Raw genomic sequence first — 26,369 nt, forward strand, 5'->3', positions numbered from 1 at the left:
GTATTAATTGTTCACTAGGTATATAATCAGGATAAAAGTTAATTTTAAAATGTATGTTTAGTAATTTTGCTCTATAATTCTTATTCTAGGAAGATATAACGTCATTTTAAATAAATTTTGCTTTATTTTTTTGTAGCATTGGGAATTTGCTCCCAACAGTGTTCATTATTTATTAACTCTGTGGCAAAGGATGGTAGCATCAGTTCCTTTTGTGAAATCAACTGAACCCCACTTATTAGACACTTATGCACCGGAAATCACAAAGGCCTTTATCACTTCTCGGTTGGAATCTGTTGCCATAGTTGTGAGGTATTTTAAATGTTTCTGTTGTATTTTCATCTGTTGCATCTTGGAATTTTTAAAAATTGAGGTATAATTTTAAAGTTCAGTTTTTAGTATATAGAACATTGTATAACTACCATCCTAATCAAGGTATAGAATAGCTCCATCACCCCGAAAAGTTTTTTTGGGTCCCTTTGTAGTCAGCCCTCTTCTCACCCTCAACTTTGGCAATTACTTATCTGTTTTCCTGTAATGTTTGCCTATTCCAGAGTGTTGTATAAGTGAAATTATTTAGTATATAGCTTTTTAGTCTGGCTTCTTTCACTTAGCATAGTGCATTTAGGATTCTTCCATGTTGTGTCAATATTTCTTTCCTTTTCATTGCTGAATAGTATTCCATTTTGTGGATATATCACAATATGTTTATTCATTCACCTGTTGATGGACATTTAGTTATTTCCATTTTTGGCAATTGTAAAACTGCTGTAAACATTACTGTACAGATTTTTGTATGAACATTAAGTTTTCATTTCTCTTGTATCACTAGCTAGGTGTGGGATTCCTGGGTTGCATGTAAGTGTATATTTTACTTTATAAGAAGCTGCCAAACTATTTTCCAAAGTAGCTGTACCATTTTGCATTCCCACCTGCAATGTATGAAAGGTCCAATTTCTCTGCATTCTCAGCAGCAGTTAATATTGTTAGTTTTTTTAACATTTTAGTCATTGGTTGTGTAGTGGTACTTCACTGTGGTTTTAATTTGCATTCCCTTAATGATTAATAGTATTGAGCATCTTTTCATGTGCTTATTTACCATCTGGGTGTGTATTCTTTGGCAAAGTACCTATCACATCTGTTGCCCATTTTTGTATTGGGTTGTTTATTTTCTTACATTGAGATTTGAGAGGTCTGTATGTTCTGTTCACAAGTCTTTATCATGTATGAATTTTGCAAATATTTTCTCTCAGTTCGTCATTTGCCTTTTCATTTCCTTAACAGAGTCTTTAGAAGAGCAAATGTTTTAAAATTTAATTAAGTCCACTTTATCCTTTCTTTTCTTTCACGTATTATGTTTTTGGTGTTGTACCTCAGGAATCTTTACCTAACCCAAGGTTACAAGATTTTGTTTTATTTTTTCTTCTAGAAATTTTACAGTTTCAGGATTTACATTTAGGTCTATGATCTATTTCAAGTTATCTTTTGTATATTACATCAGGTAAGACTAGTTCATTTTTAAAAGGAACTCTCATACATTGTTGGTGGGACTGCAAAATGGTGCAGCCTCTATGGAAAATGGTATGGAGGTTCCTCAAACAATTGCAGATAGATCTACCATACGACCCAGGTATCCCACTGTTGGGAATATACCCAGAGGAATGGAAATCATCAAATCGAAGGTATACCTGTTCCCCAATGTTCATCGCAGCACTCTTTACAATAGCCAAGAGTTGGAACCAGCCCAAATGTCCATCATCGGATGAGTGGATACGGAAAATGTGGTATATCTACACAATGGAATACTACTCAGCTATAAAAACGAATGAAATACTGCCATTTGCAACAACATGGATGGACCTCGAGAGAATTATATTAAGTGAAACAAGTCAGGCACAGAAAGAGAAATACCACATGTTCTCACTTATTGGTGGGAGCTAAAAGTTAATATATAAATTCACACACACACAAACCGGGGGGGGGGGGGGAAGAAGATATAACAACCACAATTATTTGAAGCTGATACAACAAACAAACAGAAAGGACATTGTTGGGGGGGAGGGGGGGAGGGAGAAGGGAGGGAGGTTTTGGTGATGGGGAGCATTAATCAGCTACAATGTATATCGACAAAATAAAATTAAAAAAAAATAAATTAAAAAAAAATTTAAAAAAAAAATCCAAAAAAAAAAAAAAAAAAACAGATAGTGTGAGTTCTCCAACTTGATTTTCCCTTTTCAAAATTGTTTTGGCTATTCTACTTCCTATGCTTTTCCATGTAAATTTTAGAATCAGTTTTTCAGTTTCTACAAAGAAATACTGCTGGGATTTTGACTGGCATTGCATTGAATCTATAGATTAATTTGGGGGAAGAATTGACATCTTGACAATGTTGAGTCTTTCATTCAGTGAGCATGTCTATTTACTTAGCTCTTCTGTGACTTCTTTCATCAGTGTTTTGTAGTTTTTAGCCTTTATATCTTGCAAGTGTTTAGTTAGATTTAATTAACATTTTATGTTTTCTGGTGCCTTTGTATGATACTGTTTTTAAATTTTAATTTCCAATTGTTCATTGCCAGTGTATAGTAATGTATTTGATTTTGCATTGACCTTGTAATGCTGTGACCTTAGTAAACTCTCCTATTAGTTTCCATAGCTTTTTTGTGGTTTCTTTGCTGTTTTCTATGTACATAATTATGTCATCTTCAAATATAGACTAGTTTTATTTCTGACCTTCTAATCCATTTGTCTTTTATTTCTTTATCCATCATGGAATTTTTATTTAACATAAAGTTTATTTGTGGTGAATGAAAGTACATCACATTCTAATATCCTCTGTAAACTTATTCTTATGTGTTTGCAGAGATCATTTAGATGATCCACTGGATGATACTGCTACTGTGTTTCAGCAGCTGGAGCAGTTGTGCACTGTTAGCAGATGTGAATATGAAAAGACATGCACTCTTCTTGTACAGTTATTTGACCAGAATGCACAGAATTACCAAAAACTTTTGCATTCAACTTCTAGGATAACTGTGGACATGGCAATTCAGGAAGGTCAGTAAATCTTATGTGACAATTATGTGAGTATTATGTTGAGTAATAAGAAGCATCATTAAGTATTTTATTTAATCATTTTACTACAGATTATTTTTATGCATTTCTCCCAATTGCGCCATTAATTTTACTAACCTTTTATTTTGTATTCTGGTGGCTTGATGGTTTCTTTTTAGTTCTTTATAAAATTCATAGAAAATATGAGGGTACTTCATAAAGTTTGTGGATAAAATAGAATTAAAAGATAATACGAATTTTTCCATGAACTTTCTGAAGTACTATTGTACTTCTCTCGGGAATCACTATTAAAAAAAGCTGATAATGATCTTTGATTCCTGAGTTTATTAACATAACTATCTTTTAACTAATCATGTTCCCTTCTTTGCTATAACTGATTGCAAACACAGAGCTAAATTTTAGCCGGTAAAAAAAGTGTGCAAGACCTCATTGTGGTTTTGCTTTTATGCGTTAGCCTTCACTATGTTTTTATTTTATTATTTTCATTCCTCAATTTTCTCATTATTTTGCTTTTAATTCTTTATTGAAGCAATTGATATTTATTTCTCTATGTCCTTTAAAATTTTTAGGAACATAGCAGGGAATACAAATATATGAACACACTTTTCAGAGTTTTTAAATGGGATGTATTATGAGAACTAGATTTATACATTTCTAATAGAAGGCACTTTAATTCCAGTTTCAGAATTTTTTTGTTTTATCTTGTGTTGGAAAGTGAAGTTGGTAAGGGATCATAGTTAAATTTATTTCTAATTATTTCCACCTTAATTCTTTTAAAAAATGATTTAAAAGGTTATCCTTTACATTTGCATAATGTTTTCTTAAAATGCCATTCATTTGTTATCCGTGCATCATTTTTTTTTTTTTTTTTTAAGTCTAACAATACTGCTGAGGGGCTAGACAGTGGAGTAGTTTACCTTCTCTACTTTCAGTGTTCTTTCTTTCTTTTATTGGGATCTCATTATTTATAAATTAAATGGGAGAGAAATAACATTTTTTTGTAGCATTTAGTTTCTTCATTACTGATTTCTTTTAATAGAGTGTTGAAAATTATTAAATATCAAATATGTGTAAGAGTATATTTACATATATTGAAACAGAGAGAATAGCAATAATAAACACCATCACCTAGCTGAAAGAATAGGTCAATGCCAGTATCGTTGCAGCACCCTTTGTTCCTCTTTCCAAATGTATCCTACCTGCAGAAAATACTTAAAATCTTGAATTTTGTGTTTGTCAATTGATGCCTTTCTACATAATTTTACTACATGTATTTGTATTCTGAAAATAATACATGGTTTTGCATATTTCTGAACTTCATACAAATGTTTTATTCTTCTATAAAGTTTATTATTTTGTTCTTCTACAACTTTATTATTATTTTTCAGTATTGCATTTATGAAAGCTCATTTTTATGCATATAGCTATAGTTTCATTTTCACTGCTACACACTAGTTGTTTGAATATACCACAATTTATACTCATTCTTTTATCAATGGGTATTTGATATTTTCTCTATTTTTTGCTAATACAGTCAGTGTTGCTGTAAAGTTTGTTGTGTATATCCATTACATATTCAGCTTTAGTAGATCATTTCAAATTATTTTACAAAGTGATTATACTACTGTACATCCTAACAACAGGAATCCCTATCATCCCTATCAGCAATTAGCAAACATTTTCTTACAGAGTGCCAGATAGTAAATGTTTTAGTTATATGTTGCAGCTACTCAACTCTGCCTGTGTAGCTAGGAAGTAGCCATAGACCAGATGCATGGCTTCATTCCAGTAAAATTTTATTTACTAGAACAGGAGGCTGTCCCACAAGCTATATATTGCTCTCCCCGACCTAGATCCTTAACAACAGTTCATATTATTAGATTTAAATTTTTTGCCGATCTAGTTGAGATAATATATGTCGTGGATATTTTACTTTTCACTCCCTTGATCATTAAGTTTAGCATTGTTTCATGTTTATTGACTCCTAGTTATGTCATCATTAGTAATATACTGTACTGCATTTTCCCTCACCATTGGATTGTCTTTCTCTTACTAATTTGTAGGAGCTCATTATATGTGTGTATATATATATGTTTCCCTAGTCCTTAGGTTTTTTGAATTGTAAATATCATCTCCAAGTTTGTAACCTGTCTTTGCAAATCACATTAGTGTGTTTTTTTAAGTTATTTTCATATCAAATTGATTTTAACTAATTCACCTAATTTTTTTGAAAGAAGTTATATATTTACATTGTCCAAAAAAAAAATTTTAAATATGTTCTATTCCAGTGCTATACTCTCTTCCCATTCTTCACCCTAGCAAGTAACCATTCTTACTAATTTTGCAGTATCTTTCCAAAGTATTTATGTATATATTCAAATAATTATGAATATATAAATTCTTATCCCCCCTTATTTACACGGAATATGTCATACGACGGTCACTGTTTTATTTCTTGGTTTTTTTTCAATTAAAAATGTTATATAGCTATTTCTAAATCAGTATATAGAGAGCTCTTATTTTCTGTAGATAGATATATTTTATTCTTTGAATGTATCATAATTTATTTAACCATTTCCATCACTGTTGACAGTCATTTGAATTTACAGTCTTCTCCTATTAATAGTATTGCTGTACCGATTAACCTTGTACATATGTCATTTCATGTGTATGCAAGTTTATAAATTTCCAGAAGTGGAATTGCTGTTGGATGGAAGGGTTAATGTATTTATAATTTTACAAATATTGCCAGATTGTTTTCTGTAAGGTCTATACCAATATACTTGTCCACCAGCAATCTATGAGATCATTTCTATATAACCTCTATAGAACAACATTGCCAAGAGGTTGAATTCTTGGCAATCCTATGTGTGAAAAATGGTTTCTCAGTATAATTTTACATTTGCATTTTTCATATCAGTGAGATTATGCATTGTTTAGATTTACATAAGAAATTTGGTCTTCCTTTTTTTGTAAATAAGCTATTCATTTCCTTTGCTCTTTTTCTGTTGGCTTGTTGGTCCTTTTTTCCCTGTTGATATCTAAAAGTTCTCTAAAGTTTAGGAAAGTCAGCCTCATATCTATGATCTGAGTTGCAAAGATCTTTTTCCTTTTTTTGTTTTTGAATGTACAATTTAATGAATTTAGCAATTATACACAGTCATGTAACCACCACCACATTTAAGATAGCGAATACTCTTCACTGTAAATAGTTTTCTCATGCTCTTTGATCCCCTCCTCCAGATCCTGGCCCAGGCAAGCACTGGTCTGATTTCTGTCACAATGGTTTGTCTCTTTTAGATTTTTATATAAATGGTATCATAAAATAGGCAGTCTTTTGTGTTTACTTTGTTTGCTTAGCATAATGTTTTTGAGATTTAAATACGTTATCTGTATTAATATTTTGTTCCTTTTTATTCCTTGGTATGGCTATAGTATTACCACAGTTTATTCACCAGTTTGTGGATATTTGAATTACACTTCCAGTTTTTAGGTATTATGAATAATGGTGTTATGAATGTACCTAAATTTTAATAATGGGGTTTGTATGTACCTGAATTTTAATTTCTTTTGGGTTAATATCAAAGATAGGTGCTAGGTTGTATGGTAAGTATATGTTTAATATTATAAGATCCTACTATACTACTTTATGAGATGTCTATTATTTTTCTTTTCCATTAACAATCTGTGAGTATTTCAGTTGCTCTACATTCTCATCATTGATACTATCTATATTCACAGCTTTAGCTATTCTACTGGGTGTTTACTGGAATCCCATTGTGGTTTAATTTGCATTTCCTAAATGATTAATGATGTTGAGCACTTTTCGTGTGCTTTTTGGCCATTCATGTGTCTTCTTTTGCTAAAAGTCTGTTCACATCTTTTGTCCATTTTTAAACTGGGTCATTGGTTCTTTTGTATGTGTTCTTATTATGGAATTGTACAAGTGCTTTTTATTCTTTATACAATTTCTTTTTCATGTGTATGTTTTGCAAATATTTTCGCCCAGTGTATGGTTTGCCTTCTTAACTGTCTTTCAAAGACTAAAGGTTTTTAGTTTTGATGGCCTACTTTTTCACTTTTTTCTTTGTGGATTGAGCTTTTTCTGTTTAAGAAATCCTGTCTAACCCAAAGTCACAGAGACTTTCTTCTATAATTTCTTCTATAAGTTTAATAGTTTTCAGCTATTATGTTTAGGCCTGCAATCCATTTTGTGTTAATGGTTTTGTGTGTGTGTGTGTGTGTGTGTGTGTGTGTGTGTGTGTGTGTGTGTGTGTGTGTGTGTGTGTGTGTGTTGTGAGTTAAGGGTCAAGGTTTTTCTCCTGTAGAGCTATCCTGTAATGGTTTTGTGTGTGTGTGTGTGTGTGTGTGTGTGTGTGTGTGTGTGTGTTGTGAGTTAAGGGTCAAAGTTTTTCTCCTGTAGAGCTATCCTGTAATGGTTTTGTGTGTGTGTGTGTGTGTGTGTGTGTGTGTGTGTGTTGTGAGTTAAGGGTCAAAGTTTTTCTCCTGTAGAGCTATCCAGTTGTTTTAGCACCAACTGCTGAAAAGACTGTCTTTTCCTCCACTGAATTACCATTACACCTTTGTCAAAATCGATTAACCATGTGAGGCTAAGGTCTATTACTAGACTCTCTATTTTGTACCATTGATCTATACGTCTGTCCTTATGCCGATACTATATTGTCTTGTTTACTGTAGCTTATAATAAGTCTTGAAATCAGGTGATGTAAATCATCCAATCTTGTTCTTTTTCAAAGTCATTTTAGCTGTTCTAGGTCTTTTGCCTTTCCATACTAATTTTAGCATCAGCTTGTTAATTTCTTCCAAAAAGCTGGCTAGAGGGCTGGCTGGTTAGCTCACTTGGTTAGAGCATGGTGCTGATAACACCAAGCTCGCGGATTCGATCCTGGTAATGGCCAGCCACCAAAACAAAACAAAAACAAAACAAAGATGCTTGCTAGAATTTTTATTGGGATTGCCTTAATCTACACAACAATTTGGGCCAGCTTAGCAGTATTGAGTCTTGCAATTCATGAATGTTTATTATTCTTTGTAATGTTTGTGCTTTTCAGTGTACAGCTATTAAAAATTGTTCACTAAATTTATTCCTATCTATTTTTGATGCTTTTGTAAATATTCTGATTATTCTCTTCTACTCTGTAAAACCAGAATTGATTCTTTTCTTTGCTAAATTTATTGGTTCTAGTAGCTTTTTCATAGATTTTTTAGGGTTGTATGCATGGTCATGTTATCTGCAAATAAAGACAGTTTTATGTCTTCTTTCCAGTCTCCATGCCTTTTCTTTCTTTTTTTTTTTTTGTTTTATATCAATGGTAAGACTTCTAATACAGTCTTGAATGAAAGTGGTAATAGTGTATATTCTTGCCTCCTTCCTGTTTGTACATAAAAAGCATTGACCGTTTTAATGTTGAGTATGATGTTATCTGTAGGTTTTTAAAGATGTTCATAAGTTTAAGAAAGTTCTCTTCTATTCCTCAGGATATTTATAATGAATAGGGCATATATATATATATTTTTTTGTAATTTTTTAAAATGTACCTATTCAAATGGCCTTTTTTATTTTTTAATTTTTTATTTTTTTCCTTTTTTATTTTAGTAATATAGTGAATTACATTAATTGATTTTTCTATGTTAAACCAGCTTTTTATTCCCAGGATAGATCCTACTTGGTCATAATATACTGTTCCTTTATAAATTGTTAGATCCAGTTTGCAAAAATTTTATTTTACATTATTGTTTATGGTGTTTATGAAGGATTATAGGTCTGTAGTTTTTTTTTTTTTTTTTCTTGTGATGACTGCCTGGTTTTGGTGACCGAGTAATATTGGCCTCATAAAATGAGTCTGGAAGAAGTGTTCTCTCTTACTCCTGTATATTCTGAAAGAGTTTGTATAGTATTGCTATTATTTTTTACATCAAAGTTTGCTAGAATTCATCAGTGAAGCCAGTGGGCCTAGAGTGTTTATAATTACTAATTCATTTTCTTTAATTGATACAATACTATTCAGATTTTCTATTTTTCCTGGGGTCAAATCTAGTCATTTGTGTCTTTCAAGGAATTTGTCCTACATTTAAATTTTTTGGAATAAAATTAATCCTAATATTCCATAATTATTCTTTTAATATCTATAGGATTTGAAGTGATGCTCTTTTTGGGGGGTGGTGGTGGGGCCAGTTGGTATAGGGATCTGAACCTGTTACCTTGGTCTTGTAAGGCTGCAATCTAACCATCTGAGCTAACTGGCCAGCCCATTCTTGACACTGATAATTTTCATCTCTTTTGTCCTTTTTCTCTGATTGACCCAATCAGATATTTATCAATTTTTTTGATCTTTTCAGAGAACCATTTTTTAGTTTCATTGATTTTCTTTATTGTTTATTTCATTGGGTTTTTTTTTTTCAGCTTTAGTATTTCCTGCTTATGCTTATTTTAGGTGTTACCTGTTTTTTCTAATATTGCGTGTAGACTCCAGATCTTTGATTTCTAGGTTTTTTTTTTTCTTTTCTAATAAAAACATTTAAAGCTATAAATTGCTCTTTAAGCTTTGCTTTAACTGCATCCCCACAGATTTTGATGTTTTAGTTCATTATCATTTAGTTAGAAGTATTTTATAATTTAATTATGTCTTTGTTAATTGATGGATTATTTAGAAGTGTGCTTTTTATTTATAAATATTGGAGTTCACCTAGTTATTGTTACTGATTTATAACTTAATTCTACCTTGGTCAAATATCATTTTGTATGATTTCGGCCTCTCTAAATTTATTGAGACTTGTTTTATGACCCAGCATATGGACTATCATGGTAAACATACCATACTTAAAAAGAATATGTATTTTACCATTGTTGTGTATAGTATTATATAAATAAAAATTAAGATGTTAATAATATTATTTAGATATTTTTGTCTTTACTGATTTTTTTTGTCTGTTTCTATTATTTGCAAAGAGACAGGTGTTAAAATATCTCCAAATATGATTGTAGAATTGTCTATATTACTTTTAATTTTTGCTCCATATAGACATTTGTAATTGTTGTCTTTCTTAATTGACCCTTTTCTCTTGATTTCTATTTTATCTACCTATAGCCAATGCCCTATGCTTACTGTTTATGTCGTATATCTTTCTCTGTCCATTTACTTCTTTTTTTTTTTTTTTTTGTCTTTTTCGTGACCGGCACTCAGCTAGTGAGTGCACCGGCCATTCCCATATAGGATCCGAACCCGCGGCGTGAGCGTTGCCGCGCTCCCAGTGCCAAACTCTCCCGAGTGCGCCACGGGCTCGGCCCTGTCCATTTAATTCTAATCTGTGTGTCTATATATTTAAAATGTGTCTCTTGTAGATGTTATATAGTTCTTCCCTTTTAAAAAAGCCATTCTGATTATGTTTGTCTTTTAATTGGAGTGTTTAATCCATTAACTAAATGTGGGGAGGGAGGGTTGCCAATTTAATACCTTCTAAACTATTTCCTTAGAATGAGGTTTGTCATATCACACTGGTAATCTGTATTTAGGCTACAAACCATGTGAGGTCTGACTGGAGGGTTTTTTGCTCCTTTTCTACCCAGCACTGAAGTCAAGTCAGGTAAGTTTCTGTGTTGTCTTTCTCTGTCTAGCACAGATTTTTTTTTTTTTTCCAGTTTTCATTTTCTCTAGATGTAACTCTTTGTATCAGCTTTATTGCAAGCTTTTTTTTCTATTGGACTTCTCACATTGGTCATGTGCTAGGCTTTTTCCTTTGGCCCTCAGAGGAGAAGCTTAAGCTGTCTCTTTGTTTTTGTGCCTATGTCTCACATGTTTTTTTTTTTTTTTTCTTTTTATCTTTTAATTATTTATTTATTAATTATTTTTTTAAATTTTATTTTGTCGATATACATTGTGGTTGATTATTGTTGCCCCTTACCAAAACCTCCCTCCCTCCTCCCTCTCATCCCTACTCCCTCTCCTCCCTCCCCCCCAACAATGTCCTTTCTGTTTGCTTCTCGTATCAACTTCAAGTAATTGTGGTTGTTATATCTTCTCCCCCCCCACGATTTTTTTTTTTTTTGTGTGTGTGTGTGTGAATTTATATATTAATTTTTAGCTATCACCAATAAGTGAGAGCAGGTGGTATTTCTCTTTCTGTGCCTGACTCGTTTCACTTGATATAATTCTCTCAAGGTCCATCCATGTTGTTGCAAATGGCAGTATTTCATTCGTTTTTATAGCTGAGTAGTATTCCATGGTGTAGATATACCACATTTTCCGTATCCACTCATCCGATGATGGACATTTGGGCTGGTTCCAACTCTTGGCTATAGTAAAGAGTGCTGCAATGAACATTGGGGAACAGGTATACCTTCGACTTGATGATTTCCATTCCTCTGGGTATATTCCCAGCAGTGGGATAGCTGGGTCATATGGTAGATCTATCTGCAATTGTTTGAGGAACCTCCATACCATTTTCCATAGAGGCTGCACCATTTTGCAGTCCCACCAACAATGTATGAGAGTTCCTTTTTCTCTGCAACCTCGCCAGCATTTATCGTTCAGGGTCTTTTGGATTTTAGCCATCCTAACTGGGGTTAGATGGTATCTCAGTGTGGTTTTAATTTGCATTTTCCGGATGCTGAGTGATGTTGAGCATTTTTTCATATGTCTGTTGGCCATTTGTGTATCTTCCTTAGAGAAATGCCTACTTAGCTCTTTTGCCCATTTTTTAATTGGGTTGCTTGTTTTTTTCTTGTAAAGTTGTTTGAGTTCCTTGTATATTCTGGATATTAATCCTTTGTCGTATGTATATTTTACAAATATTTTCTCCCACTCTGTTGGTTGTCTTTTAACTCTGTTAATTGTTTCTTTTGCTGTGCAGAAGCTTTTTAGTTTGATATAATCCCATTTGTTTATTTTTCCTTTGGTTGCCAGTGCTTTTGGGGTCGTATTCATGAAGTCTGTGCCCAGTCCTATTTCCTGAAGTGTTTCTCCTATGTTTTCTTTAAGAAGTTTTATTGTTTCAGGGTGTATATTTAAATCCTTAATCCATTTTGAGTTGATTTTAGTATATGGTGAGAGGTATGGGTCTAGTTTCATTCTCCTGCATATGGATATCTAGTTATCCCAGCACCATTTGCTGAAGAGGCAGTCCCTTCCCCAGTGAGTAGGCTTGGTGCCTTTGTCAAAGATCAGATGGCAGTAAGTGTGTGGGTTGATTTCTGGATTCTCTATTCTATTCCATTGATCAGTGTGTCTGTTTTGATGCCAGTACCATACTGTTTTGGTTATTATAGCTTTGTAGTATAGCTTAAAGTCAGGTAGTGTTATGCCTCCAGCTTTATTTTTTTTGCTCAGCATTGCTTTGGCTACATGTGGTCTTTTATTATTCCATATAAATGTCTGGATAGTTCTTTCCATTTCTGAGAAAAATGTCTTTGGAATTTTGATGGGGATTGCATTGAATTTACTTTGGGTAGTATGGACATTTTCACTATGTTGATTCTTCCAATCCAAGAGCATGAGATATCTTTCCATCTTCTTGTATCCTCTCTAATTTCTCTCAGCAGTGGTTTGTACTTCTCATTATAGAGATTTTTCATATCTTTGGTTAACTCAATTCCTAAGTATTTTATTTTTTTGGTGGCTATTGTAAATGGGCAGGCTTTCTTGATTTCTCGTTCTGCATGTTCACTATTGCAGAAAAGAAATGCTACTGATTTTTGTGTGTTGATTGTATCCTGCTACTGTGCTGAAATCATTCATCAATTCCAAGAGTTTTTTTGTAGAGGTTTTAGGCTGTTCGATATATAGGATCATGTCATCTGCAAACAGGGACTGTTTGACTTCATCTTTTCCAATCTGGATGCCCTCTATTTCCTTCTCTTCTCTGATTGCTCTGGCTAATACTTCCAACACTATGTTGAATAGGAGTGGTGAGAGTGGGCATCCTTGTCTAGTTCCTGTTCTTAAAGGAACAGCTTTCAGCTTTTCCCCATTCAGGATGATATTGGCAGTGGGTTTGGCATATATGGCTTTAATTATGTTGAGATACTTTCCCTCTATACCTAACTTATAGAGGATCCTTGTCATGAATGAGTGCTGAACTTTATCAAATGCTTTTTCAGCATCTATAGATATGATCATATGGTCCTTGTGTTTGATTTTATTAATATGGTGTATCACATTTATTGATTTGCGTATGTTGAACCAACCTTGCATCCCTGGGATGAATCCCACTTGATCGTGGTGAATAATTTTACGTACATGTTGCTGTATTCTGTTTGCTAGTATTTTATCGAGGATTTTTGCATCTATATTCATCAATGATATCGGCCTGTAGTTTTCTTTTTTGGTATATCTTTACTTGTTTTGGTATCAGGATGATGTTTCCTTCATAGAATGAGTTTGGGAGATTTGCGTCTGTTTCAATCTTTTGGAATAGTTTGTAAAGAATCGGTGTCAATTCTTCCTTGAATGTTTGGTAAAATTCTTCTGTGAATCCATCTGGTCCTGGGCTTTTCTTTGTTGGGAGCCTTCTGATAACAGCTTCAATCTCCTTTATTGTTATTGGTTTCTTCAAATTTTCTGCGTCTTCATGGTTCAGTTTTGGGAGCTTGTGTGTGTCCTGAAATTTATCCGTTTCCTCCAGATTTTCAAATTTGTTGGCGTATAGTTGTTTATAGTAGTCTCGAATGCTTCCTTGTATTACAGATGAATAGTTGTAATATCGCCTTTTTCATTTCTAATTTTTGTTATTTGAATCTTCTCTCTTCTTTTTTTTTGTTAGCCATGCTAATGGTTTGTCAATTTTATTTATCTTTAAAAAAAACGAACTTTTTGATTCATTGATCTTTTGTATTGTTTTTTGGTTTTCAATTTCATTGAGTTCTGCTGTGATCTTAATGATTTCTTTCCGTCTCCTAACTTTAGGTTTGGATTGTTTTTGTTTTTCTAGTTCTTTAAGGAGAAGTGTTAGGTTGTTCACTTGCCATCTTTCCATTCTTCTGAGGTGAGCATTTAATGCAATAAATTTCCCCTTTAATACTACTTTTGCAGTATCCCACCGGTTTTAATATGATGATGTATCTCTATTTTCATTAGTTTCAATAAATTTTTGAATTTCCTGCTTGACTTCTTCTTGGACCCATATGTCATTAAGTAGAATTCTGTTTAATTTCCATGTGTTTGTATAGTTTCCAGAGTTTCGTTTGTTATTAATTTCTAGTTTTAATCCATTGTGGTCTGAGAAAATACATGGGATAATTCCAATTTTTTTGAATTTATTGAGACTTGATTTGTGACCTAATATGTGATCTATCCTGCAGAATGTTCCATGTGCTGATGAGAAGAATGAACATTCTGAGGTGGTTGGGTGGAATGTTCTGTAGGTATCTGCCAATTCCAATTGGTCTAGAGTCTTGTTTAGATCTTGTGTTTCTCTACTGATTCTTTGCCTACATGATCTGTCTAATATTGACAGTGGGGTGTTCAGGTCCCCTGCTATTATGGTATTAGTGTCTATTTCCTTCTTTAGGTCTAATCGAGTTTGTTTTATAAATCTAGCTGCTCCAACATTGGGTGCATACATATTTATGATTGTTATGTCTTCTTGATGGATCAGTCCTTTTATCATTAAGTAGTTTCCCTCATTGTCTCTTTTTATGGTTTTTAGTTTAAAGTCTATTTTGTCAGATATAAGAATAGCTACTCCAGCTCGTTTTTCTTTTCTGTTTGCATGGTAAATCTTTTTCCATCCTTTCACTCTTAGTCTATGTGAGTCTTTATGGGTGAGGTGGGTCTCTTGTAGGCAGCATATAGTTGGGTCCTCCTTTTTGATCCAGTCAGCCAGTCTGTGTCTTTTGATTGGGGAATTTAAGCCTTTTGCATTAAGAGTTGTTATTGAAAGGTGTTGATTTATTCCTAGCATTTTATTGGTTGTTTGGTTGTCTTAGGTGTCTTTTGTTCCTTGCTTTCTGATTTACTGTTTGTTTTCTCTGTTTGTTGGTTCCTCAGGTTGTAGGTAGCGTTTCTGTTTGTTTGTTTTGTCTTCATGAATGCCATTTTTATTATACTAGTGGGTTTAGATTTTTCTTGGGTTTTTATGGCAGTGGTAGTCATTTTTCAGGAACCAAACCCAGTACTCCCTTGAGGATTTCTTGGAAGGGTGGTCGTGTGGTGGTGAACTCCCGCAGTTTTTGTTTGTTTGAGAAATATACTATTAGCTCTTCATTTCGGAAGGATAGCCTTGCAGGGTAAAGTGTTCTTGGCTGGCAATCTCTGTCTTTTAGTATTTTGAATATATCATCCCATTCCTTTCTATCTTTTAGGATTTGTGATAAAAAGTCTGATGTTAGCCTGATTGGGGCTCCCTTATAGGTGATTTGATGCTTCTCTCTTGCAGCTTTTAAGATTCTCTCTTTGTCTCTGAGTTTTGCCAGTTTGACCATAACATGTCTTGGAGAAGGCCTTTTTGGGTTGAATACGTTTGGAGATCTTTGAGCTTCCTGGATCTGAAGATATGTGATTTTTCCTATACCTGGGAAGTTTTCTGCCACTATTTTGTTGAATATGTTTTCAATGCAATCTCCGTTTTCCTCCCCTTCTGGAATACCCATGACTCGGATATTTGAGCACTTAAGGTTGTCTGATATCTCTCTCAGATTTTCTTCAATGTCTTTTATTCTGTTTTCTTTTTTTTTTTGTCTGCTTGTGTTATTTCAAACAGCCCATCTTCAAGTTCAGAGGTTCTCTCTTCAACTTCGACAAGCCTGCTGGTTAAACTCTCCGTTGCGTTTTTTATTTCGCTGAATAACTTGGTCAGTTCGGAAAGTTCTCCTACATTTTTTTTCAGGACACTGATTTCCTTGTCCATTTCCTCTTTCAGGTCCTGTATACTTTTCTTCGTTTCATCATGATGTCTAGCTGAATTTTCTTGCATCTCATTCAGTTTCCTTAGAATCATCACTCGAAATTCCTTCTCAGTCATTTCAAGGGCTTCTTGTTCTATAGGATCTAGAGTTTGAGGTTTATTAACTTTTGGTGGTGTACTTTCTTTATTTTTTGTATTTCTTTTATCTTTTTTTGATGTTTATTCATTGTGGCAGGGGGTTTCACAGTCCACCAGTTTGAGACTATTGACTAACTAAGATGTTCCTCTGGTTGTCAATTTGGTATGGCTACCTCCTTGACTGCTCTGTTGGCCTCTAGTGCCTTGTGTGTGTGGTTGCCTTGGGTCTTGGGCCTCTCCGGGGAGCCATCTCTCTGGTCTGCTTGGATTCTGCTGGACTGCTGGTTCCCTGAACGGTACCGCAGGGTGTGTGGTCTCTGCTGAGCTTCCACTTCCCGGGCAGGACTTCTCCCTGTTCCGTGCACTCTGGCCCGGGCTGCTGGATCACGCAGTGGTGGCCCCACAGGGTGTGTGGTTTCTGTCGAGTCTCCACCTCCCTAGCCCGACGTCTCCCCACTCTGTGCGCACTGGGCTCGGCTGGGACGTGTCTTCTGCAACCCTCGTCTATCAGCTGGGCCTTCAAGACCCTGCTTGGCACTGCCTCGCCCAGGAAGTCTACCAGGTTTCTGCTAGGCGCAGACGACCGGTCGCTCTGGGTGCCTTTGTAGCACTGTGTAGATCTTTCTCGGGTCTTATCTCCTTCCTCCTGGTATCACGGTTATTTGTGTACTTGTCTTATCTCCCACACCAGAGCGTGAGCTCCTCGGGGGAGGAGCCTGCAGCACACGGTTCACTTTTCAATCCCCCCGGCGCGGCCCGACTTCGGTGCCCGCCCGCAGTCAGCTCTCCGTCAGGTTCAAGTGAACTCGGGAACTCTCCGACCACACTATTCCTAACCAGAAATTGGTGAGGTGGTTTTCCGAACTGGTGGCCACAGAGATGGTATCTGCCTCCTGGTAACAGGAAGTTTACTGGGGTCGGAGCCCAGGGTGCGGTTGAGTGACACTCGGCCCAGCCCGTACTTCCTTGCCTTCCCGACGCTGGCCGGGGATGCCCCACGCCACCAGCCCCGCCAGAGAACCACGGAGGGAGTTGGAGGGGAGGCCGGCCCGCAGGCCTCGGAAAGCCCTGCGCCGGGGCAAACAAGTGGGAAGGCTCAGTGAGGAGCTGAGCCGGGCGAAGAGGACAGGCTTGGCTGAGCCGGGCCGGAGCCCCCACCCCTGAGAAAATGGAGGCAGCCCCGGGCTGGTGAGTGGCTCAGTGGGGCAGGCGGAAGCCGGGCGGGTGTCAACCCCCCAAGCAGGGCCGGGCCAGGGGTCACTCACAGGACTGTGCTGGGCCGGGTGGCTCCCTCTCTGCCTCTGCATCGTCGCCGTCCCCGTTCTCGTCCGCCACTGCCTTGGGCTGCTCACTCGGTCCTGTGGTGCGGCTCAGGCGCTCCCAGGAATCTTCTTTTATGCCGGCCTGAAACCTCGAATCTTCAATGGGGCAGCTGGCCGCCTTCAGTGCGGCCCCGGCCTCCAGGATCCTGGCAGCGTCAACAGCGGCCCGGCGCCGTGTTCCCTGTTTAGAGACTCGCTTTTGCAGCTGAGATACAGTTCTTTTCCTGCTCCATACTTCACAGCTGTTGCCTGTAACCGAGGCAGCCTCTCCTGGCAAGGGCAAAGTGGCGGTCAGCCCCCACGACCAGCCACCAGCAGCGGTCCTCCCTTAAGAGACGGCAAGAGGAAGGTCCACAAGTTTCCTAGCTGCCTAAGGCCCAATGGCTGCCTTTTCCACCTCAGCTACTCTGCGCCAACCTCCGCAGCCACCGCCATGTTAGGATCTGTTTTTGAGTCCAACATCCATCCAACTGCTCCATGCGCCGAGCCGGACTGAGCTCTCACATCATTTTTGATTAATCCATTGAGGATTAATTTTACTCTTACCATCTCAGTAGCACATTCAGTGCCTTTGTGCAAATTAGAAAAAGCTTTCCTTTCTTCCAGGCAGGGTGAACAGATTGGTATAGAGTATAGGCTGGATGGATTTCAGTCCTCACTTGTCTCTTTAGTTGAGTATCTTTTAGTAGATATGTGGCAGCCTGGTGTCTTAGTCTGTTTTCTATTGCTGTCACTGATTATCTGAGACTGGATAACTCATAAAAAAAAAGAATTTTATTTCTTACAGTTCTGGAGGCTGGAAAGTCTTAAGAGGATGATGCCAGCATCTGGTGAGGGCCATCTTGCTGTGTCATAAGAGGGCGGAGTGTATCACATGGCAAGAGGGCAAGAGCCTCCCAACTCAGGTCTTTCTTCCTCTTTTTCTAAAGCCACCAGTTCCATCATAGAGTGTCCACACTGATGACCTAACCTAATACTAATTTCCTACCTAAAGCCCCACCTCGAAATGCCATCAAAATATGAATTTGGGGATTAAGTTTCAAACACATGCGTTTGGAGGATACATTCAAACCATACCACCCTTCAAGCTTGTGTTGTAGTGTTTTTTTGTTTTTCTTTTGCTGGATGACACACACAATGATAGTCTTATTTTTTCAGATTAGTAATCTGTGTGTAAACATTAATTTGGATTATGTCATGTTATAATTTGGATCATGTTTAGACAGCTACTTGGCTACTTGTAAAATTAGTTTGTTTTTTTTCTGCCAGTTTGTATCATGATTAATGTTTGCTTCTTTAAAAGTAAAGAGTTAGTGGTAATGTTGACTTCAGTGTGGTCAACTAGATGCTCTGAAAGCCCTTTCAGCTGCAAAAACAATCAAATCCTCAATGTGTTTTTAATGCATTGGTGCGCTTACAGTATGCACATAAAATATCTTAGGGTTTTTTCTCCTGTACTTCTCTGCTTTCCACTGCTCTGTCTCTCCCTTCTCTGATCACTTCCCTTCCCATCCCTCTAGTCAAAAAGTGAACTTTAATCAGAGTGGGACTGGTCAGCAGCAAACAAGGGCGAAAGATAGGGTTGCTCCCAAAGGCAAATTGTCAATATCAATGATAAAATGGGTGACAAAGCCTTAGGCTGCTAGCAAGATAGGTATGCTGAACTTGAGATTCTTACGTTAATTTGAATTCTCAAAAAGGGATAAAGTGGTCTCAAATTGGTAGATCCCATGGCTCTCAGAGAAGCTAATTAAAATCTGTGAAGGTTAGCAACCATAGGTTAGGGCCTTAGGAATCCTGTAGATTAAGATCAACTAAATAAATGTTTATAATAAATAAAAAACAAAAAAACCCATCACACAAACAGAGAAATAAGCTACCATGAATGAGCACTAACAAAAACAGTAAATTATCTGTTTAATGTAGCCTACTCCTTACCCCCACTTCAAGGACTCTTAAGGTGTTGGAATTGGATAGGAATATAAAATAATGATGTATGGAGTAGTTTAAAGAAATAAAAATAGAATGACAAATGAGCAAGCAATAGGAATATGAAAAACAACCAGAAAGATTTGAAAAAGACTTACGTAAAACTTTTTTTATTGAAAACATTGTCATCTAAAATTTGATGGATGTGTTAAACAGTAAATTAGACCCAACTGAAAAAAGAATTAACAAACTGGCAGTTAGATCTGAAGAAATTTTCAAGAATGCAGAGAAACAAGGAAAATGAAAATATTAAAAGAGAAGTTAAAGGAAGGAATGAGAAGGTCAGATATGTCCAACTGAATCCCAGAAAGACAGAATAAAGAGGATAGAGCAGAGGTGATAACTGAAGAGATACTGCCCGAGAATTTTTCTGAATTAATAGAAATTATGAATTCATCACTACAGGAAGCCCAACTATACCCATCAAAAACAAGAAACAGCACTTTAGTCAAACTGTAACCTTGAAGACAGAAAATCTTAAAAGCAGTTGGGGAAGAAGAACATTCATAAAATAGACTGATTACTCACTTTTCAACAGTAAAAATGGAAGCCAGAAGATGGTATAATATTATTCTCAAAGAACTGAGCAAAAATAACTGCCATTCTATTGTATATCAGAAAAAGTATCATTCAAGAACAAGGATTAACAAAACACATTTTCAGACAAATGAAAACAGTGTTTATCAGTAGATCTTTACTGATGCTCATCATTAAGGATTTCCATTAAACATTCTAAAGGTAATTTTTTAGGAAGAAGATACATGATCCCAGAAGGAAGGAAAGGAGTACATGGAAATTGGCAAACAAATATATAAATCTTAACAAACATAGTCTGTATTAAAAAATATAAATAATAATTATATTTAATTTGTGGAATAAAAACAAAGTGAAAACACCGAAAACAGTAGCATATAAGAGAGCAGAGTGATAAGGATTAAAATTGTCTTAAGTCCTTGTCTTATTTAGGAGGGGAATTAAGATGATAAAATTTCAAGAATAACACCTTAAAGAATAGAAATTGTGTGATTATCTTCCATAACTCTGTAGAGGGAAAATAGTGAAATAGGAAAACAAGCAAATTCAATATTTTAAAATGCTAAGAAAGGAGGGAAAAAGCCAATAAAAACAAGACAATAAAAAATAAAATGGTATGAGCATTCCAGATATATTATTAATCCAATAAACATAAATGAGCTGAATTTACAGTTAAGCTAGATTCTAAATTTGAATATTTTTTTAAAAGCCAAATGCTCATTATAAGAGACATACTCAAAACATTAAAACATGGAAAGTTGAAAGTAAAAGAATGAAAAAAGATGTGCTATTTGTGTATATTTGCATAATATGAACCTAAAGAAAGCTGGGGTACATATTAATATCAAACAAAAAAGACTTTAAGGTAAAAAAAAGCATTGTTATCACTAAAGATAATGGTTTGTGCACTGGGCAGATATAAAAATTTCATATATCTAGTACCTAATGAAGTAGACTCAAAACATATATAGCAAAAATTGGTAGTCCATCAGGGATAAATGACAGATCTACCGTCATAATGGAGGGTTGCAGTACACTTCTCAATTATTGTTGATAAATAAGCAACAAGTTAGTAAATTTAGAAAGGAATTGAACAATGTGATTAACAGACTTCATTGAATTAATATGTTTTAAAAACTCTGGAACTGATAATTAGAAAACATCAATTTTCTTTAGGATACATGGCATGTTTAAAAAAACTGACCAAGTATTAGTATATGAAATGAGTCTCAAGAAATTTCAATGACTCAGAATCATAGAGAACATCTATTCCTACCAATTTGCAATTAAAAGTAAATTGCAGAAATAATAATAAGTCCCATATACTTGGGAATTTAAAAATATACTTTTATATAACTATAGTGTAAAAGAAGTCATTGGGAGAAATATAAAAATAGAACTACACAATAATGGAAATACAACATTCTTGGAATGCAGTAAAAAATTGAATTCAAAGGATGTTTATTGAACAAAAAGCTTATATTAGAAAAGAAGAAAGGCTGAAATGCTGTGAACAAGTATTCATCTTGAGACATTAGAATGAGAAGAACAGATTAAACCATACAAAAGGAGAAAGAAGGAAATAGAGTAGACATTAACAATTTTAAAAACAAAAGATTTAGAATTAAAAAATCAAAAGTTAGATCTTTAAAAAGAGTAATGAAATTGACAAATCTCTAGTTAGATTAAGAAAAGAGAACTCATAAATATGAGGGTACTTCAAAAAGTTCATGGAAAGATTCATATTGTCTTTCAATTCTGTTTTCCTACAAACTTTTTGAAGGACTATTGTAAGTAATATTAGGAACAAAAGGTGAAATATAACTATTATACAGCAAAAATTTAAAAGATAAAATTATTAATAGTATTTTCTGAGGTCATTAAGTTAGAAAACTTGAAAAGGATTAACTTCTCGAAAAAAATAATACACAAGATTGACTCAGATTTTTTTTAAAAAGCCAAAACTGGGAGAAGATATTTGCAACACAAAAAACCAAGCAAGGATCACCATCTAGAAGAATATGAAAAGAATTTCTACAAATCAGTAAAATAATTCTTTAGGAAAATAATGAATAGATACAAACAGGCATCTGCAGAAAACGAAATATAAATGGTGCATGTATTTGAGAGGGGACCCAACTTTATTACTTTTACTACTTCTACTAGAAATGCGATTTAAGGCCACATGAATTATGATTTTACTCCCAGTAGACTGGCAAAAATAAGAAATATTATAGGAGAATGTGGGTCAAAGGAATTCTTATATACTTCTAATAGGAGCATATAGTATAATCAATTGGAAATGGAATAAAAATGAATTTGGTGTTATATTGTAAAGTGGAACACTTGAATACCCACTGACCTGACACTTCGACTCTTACATGTGTCCTCTAGGAAATTCTGTCTATACAAGATTTTATGTGCAATAATGTTCATAGCATCATTGTTCACAGTGGCAAAAGTGGAAACAGCTCAAATGCCTATCAACATGAAGATGGATAAACATCATAGTATACAATGGCTATTAAAAACAATAAAAATGAATGAAATATGGGTATATTTAACAAGGATGAATATCAGAGATAAGATGTTTGGTGAAAAAAAGCAACTCTCAGGAAGTTATATACAGTATGAAACTCAATAAAGCCCCTAAACAAGTGAAATTAGAAACATTGATTTAGGAGTATATACATATGTGATAAAATTTAAAATAAGGTTTAAAAAATGGTAAATAAAGGATCCTGGTTACCTTTAGGGTGGGAGTTGAGACAAGGTATGGGAAGGGTATGGATAAAGATGTGACAGTTTTAATAATGCATTGGTTCTTAGATAGATGTTTGTTTTATTTCACTTCATATGCATTACATATATGCTTTCATATATATCAAATATTAAAATGTAAGAAGATTTAGTTGTAAAATCAAAGACCTGTTTTCTGTCAAAAGCTATCAGTGACATCACAGATATTCAAAGATATACAAGAGTACTTCAAAAAGTTCATGGAAAGATTTGTATTATCTTTTAATTCTGTTTTTCCACTAACTTTTTGAGGTACCCTTCTATGAATGGGATTAACTGAAATGTAATACTTTACTCTTATTGAATAAATCTGTCTATTGATTAAAATAAGTCAGACCTTATTCTTGATTAATATAAATTGGAAGAGTTTTTATACTTGGATATAATACGTAGTTTTAGTAAATAATGTTTCAAAGTCTCTGATATAATGTGTGGTACATAGGAAATTTTAAATATTTGTTTTCTTCCTTTCTTCTAGTCAGTGAAATAATCTGCCTTTTGAAGATGCCTGTGGTCTGTTCAAAAACAATTGTTTTGTATTGAGAAATAAGCCTAACATGGCTCTACTTTGTACACTGCATGTAGTAGTATTCAATTTATTTTGTGCAGGCTAAACACTTCAGTTAGTGTTGAACAAAGAAAATTATATGCTCTTGTTATGTGTGCTTTAATTTAGATGCTTAATGGCTTTTAATGTTACAGAATAAGTTTATTATTATATTATGATCTCATTTGTTTTATACTGTCTTGCTCTTCTATATTTGTGGTGATATGGTCATGGTTTACAAAAACAATAATCCCTAAGAAATAGGTCATTAACAGTAGTTAACAATTACTTGTGATCTATGGTAATGACTGATTTCTTTGGGATTATTGCAGTTATAAACCATAATTACAGATTATTATAGCAATAATTATTTTGTTAAGGAAAAAATGTGTGCTTGAACAGCTGCTAAAACAAGTACCCTGAACATTTCAGAATAAATAGAAAAATGTGATTGAAATTTAGTGTTATTATAAGAAGATTTAAAAAATATAGATATGAAACTCATGTATCAGATTTTTTTTCTAAATGCAGGTTTGGTTTATTTACATTGTTCTTTTAATTTTGTGGATATAATTCTGTTTCCACAGTAAATTTTTTTTTAACATATTTAAGGTGTACAAACAGGATGATATTATATACATATATGTAGTGTAATGAATACTACAGCCAGGCAAATTATCCTACCCATCACCTTCCATAGTTACCTTCCCCCTCCTCCCAGGAAGTGCTCCTAAAATCTACTTTCAGCAAGTTTTCATAATACAGTATACAATGTTATTAACTATAGTCCTCAAGTTGTACATGAGATCTCTAGACTTATTTATCCTATATAACTGCAAGTTTGTACTCTTTGACCTACTTCTCCCCATTTCCTCCCCATCCCTGCCCCTGATAATCACCATTCTACTCTGTTTCTATGTATTTGACTTTTTTTTTTTAGATTCTTTATATAAGTAAGATCATGCAGTGTTTTTCTTTCTGTGACAGGCTTATTTTCCCAAAGTAACTTATTAACATTTGTTGTTGTGAACACTGAGTCTAAAATTGTTGAGGTTTAGGGGATGGTTTAATGTTTATGAGAAATTCAGCTAAGTATCAAAATTATATTTGGTAGCTTAATAATAATGGCTTTATATTTCATTGTTCATTTCTAACACCAGTCCTAACTCAGTACTTGTAAGGTTTCTAAGGGTTGAGAACTATCTGCTTTTCTGTTTTTCGTACAATAGAAATCATTTTCTAAAACGAGTAAATATGCACTCTATTTTTCTCAAATTGTTCAAAATTTACCATAATTAAAAAAAAAAAGATCACAATTTATCACACACTATCTTTCCATGGCATTCTTTGATATTAAAGGCTTAATTTTAAGATCACGGAATAAAATGAATTAAAGAACAGGAACTTAAATTTTGAGAAGTTTATGTCTTATATTAAGTATTCTTAGTCTTTCAGTTACTAGGCAATGGTGCTCATCACACTGCATTGTGAAAATCCTGATTCTTCCTACCTTCTCTGTCTTACTAAGTGTAATTCCTTGGATGTGGAGTCTCTCTCCTTTCCTATCCTTCCCCATATGTATACATATTTAGTTATATCCCTACCATAGATCATGACACGTTAGGTACTCAGCAAATGTTTTCCGAACACGTTAGGTACTCAGCAAATGTTTGTCCTTTACTTGGAATTGTTTTTTTCAGTTTGGAGTGTGTTTTGTTTTACAAACAGCATTAATAAAGTATATATGGCTAATTGTGGCTAGCTTTAATTGTAAGAAGCCTCTTTGATAGAGAGGAAAGAAAAATTCTTGACTATTCCCTGATTTAATTTTCTTGAGCAGTTTCTAAAGTAATACACAGAATGAACATATAAATGTTATATATTGGTATATTTTATCTTTTTTGTAGGCATGATACAGAACCACCATTAAAAAAGGGGAATATCTATTTAATAATGATAGTATTAATAGCAACATTTACTGAGGACTTATAACACTTACTAATAGGTATTATTATGAGTACTCCACATGCAAAGTACCAGTTAGTGCTTGGTACAACCCTGTGAGCCAGGCATTATTATCATCCTTATATTTAAAAATGAGGAAATTAAAGCCAAGAGAGATTAAGTAACTAGCATAATAAATATAGAGGCAGGCTTTGAACCTAGACTGTTCTCTTGGTAGCTAAATTGTACTGCTTCCATTTTTAAAAATAAATATTTATTTTCCAAAAGAGAAATGTAAAAATTACATGCATGGTGAAGTCCTTGTTTATTGTCAGGTGGGCTTGTTTTATCAAGAGCTGGCAAGCAAATGTTTGTGTTTACCTTAATGATAAACCCCAAAAGTAAGTTTGCTTATTTTAAAATCAGCTATTCAACCAGTATTCATTTCATGTATTACTTGGTTTTACAGTAGGTGCTTTGGGAATCACAAAAAGTATGAAATTTCTCCTTAGAAATGATCCAAAAGGCATATGCAGTCTTATTTGTGGTCAAGACATGGGAGACAGCAAGAGAAAAGTTGAGGATTAGGAATCAAAATGTGTCCAACATTTAGAAGATTGTTGGATCATAAGATGTTGGATCATCAGTATCTGTTCAGCTAGTTGACAACTGTGTGTAATTTACCACTCTTGAGAAGAAGTATTCCATAATTGTTTGAGAATGGCCTCTTAAAATCTATTGCCTAGATTTGAATCATACCCGTAGCTCTTCAATTTTTAATAGGGATTTATGATAATAAATGAATATAAATATAGATAGTAGACACAATGTTTAGAACAGTACCTAGTACATAATATCTACTATATAAATGTTTGCTATTATTTTTAGTAATAGTAAAGCTTGCTTTAAGAAATGCCAATATTTAAAAACCTAAATTGATAAAGGAGGTAGTTATTTACGTTTAAATAGTATTTTTTATTTTGAGAAATAACTTAGGATATTTTAAAAATAGTAGCATAGGGCAGGTAAAATATTACACAGATTCACCAAAAATTATGCTTGTAATGTTTCAGATTCACATCCATTATACTACATATGTAACATGTCTCACACACAGTAGTCTATTAGTAATAACCTCTAACATTTGAGAAATACAGCTGATTTTC

The 26,369-nt window shown here is 34.4% G+C and overlaps 1 protein-coding gene across 1 annotated transcript in view; it reads left to right on the forward strand.

Moving 5' to 3' along the window:
• RANBP17 (RAN binding protein 17) overlaps positions 1-26,369 on the forward strand; it is a 358,620-nt gene that overhangs the window by 46,717 nt on the left and 285,534 nt on the right. The window contains exons 11-12 of the mRNA XM_063086918.1: positions 137-309; positions 2,858-3,051. Of these exons, the coding sequence (XP_062942988.1) occupies positions 137-309; positions 2,858-3,051 (367 nt within the window). The remainder of the gene's footprint in view (positions 1-136; positions 310-2,857; positions 3,052-26,369) is intronic.

The sequence above is a fragment of the Cynocephalus volans genome, chromosome 2 (assembly GCF_027409185.1).
Source record: "Cynocephalus volans isolate mCynVol1 chromosome 2, mCynVol1.pri, whole genome shotgun sequence".
NCBI classification, from domain to species: Eukaryota; Metazoa; Chordata; class Mammalia; order Dermoptera; family Cynocephalidae; genus Cynocephalus; species Cynocephalus volans.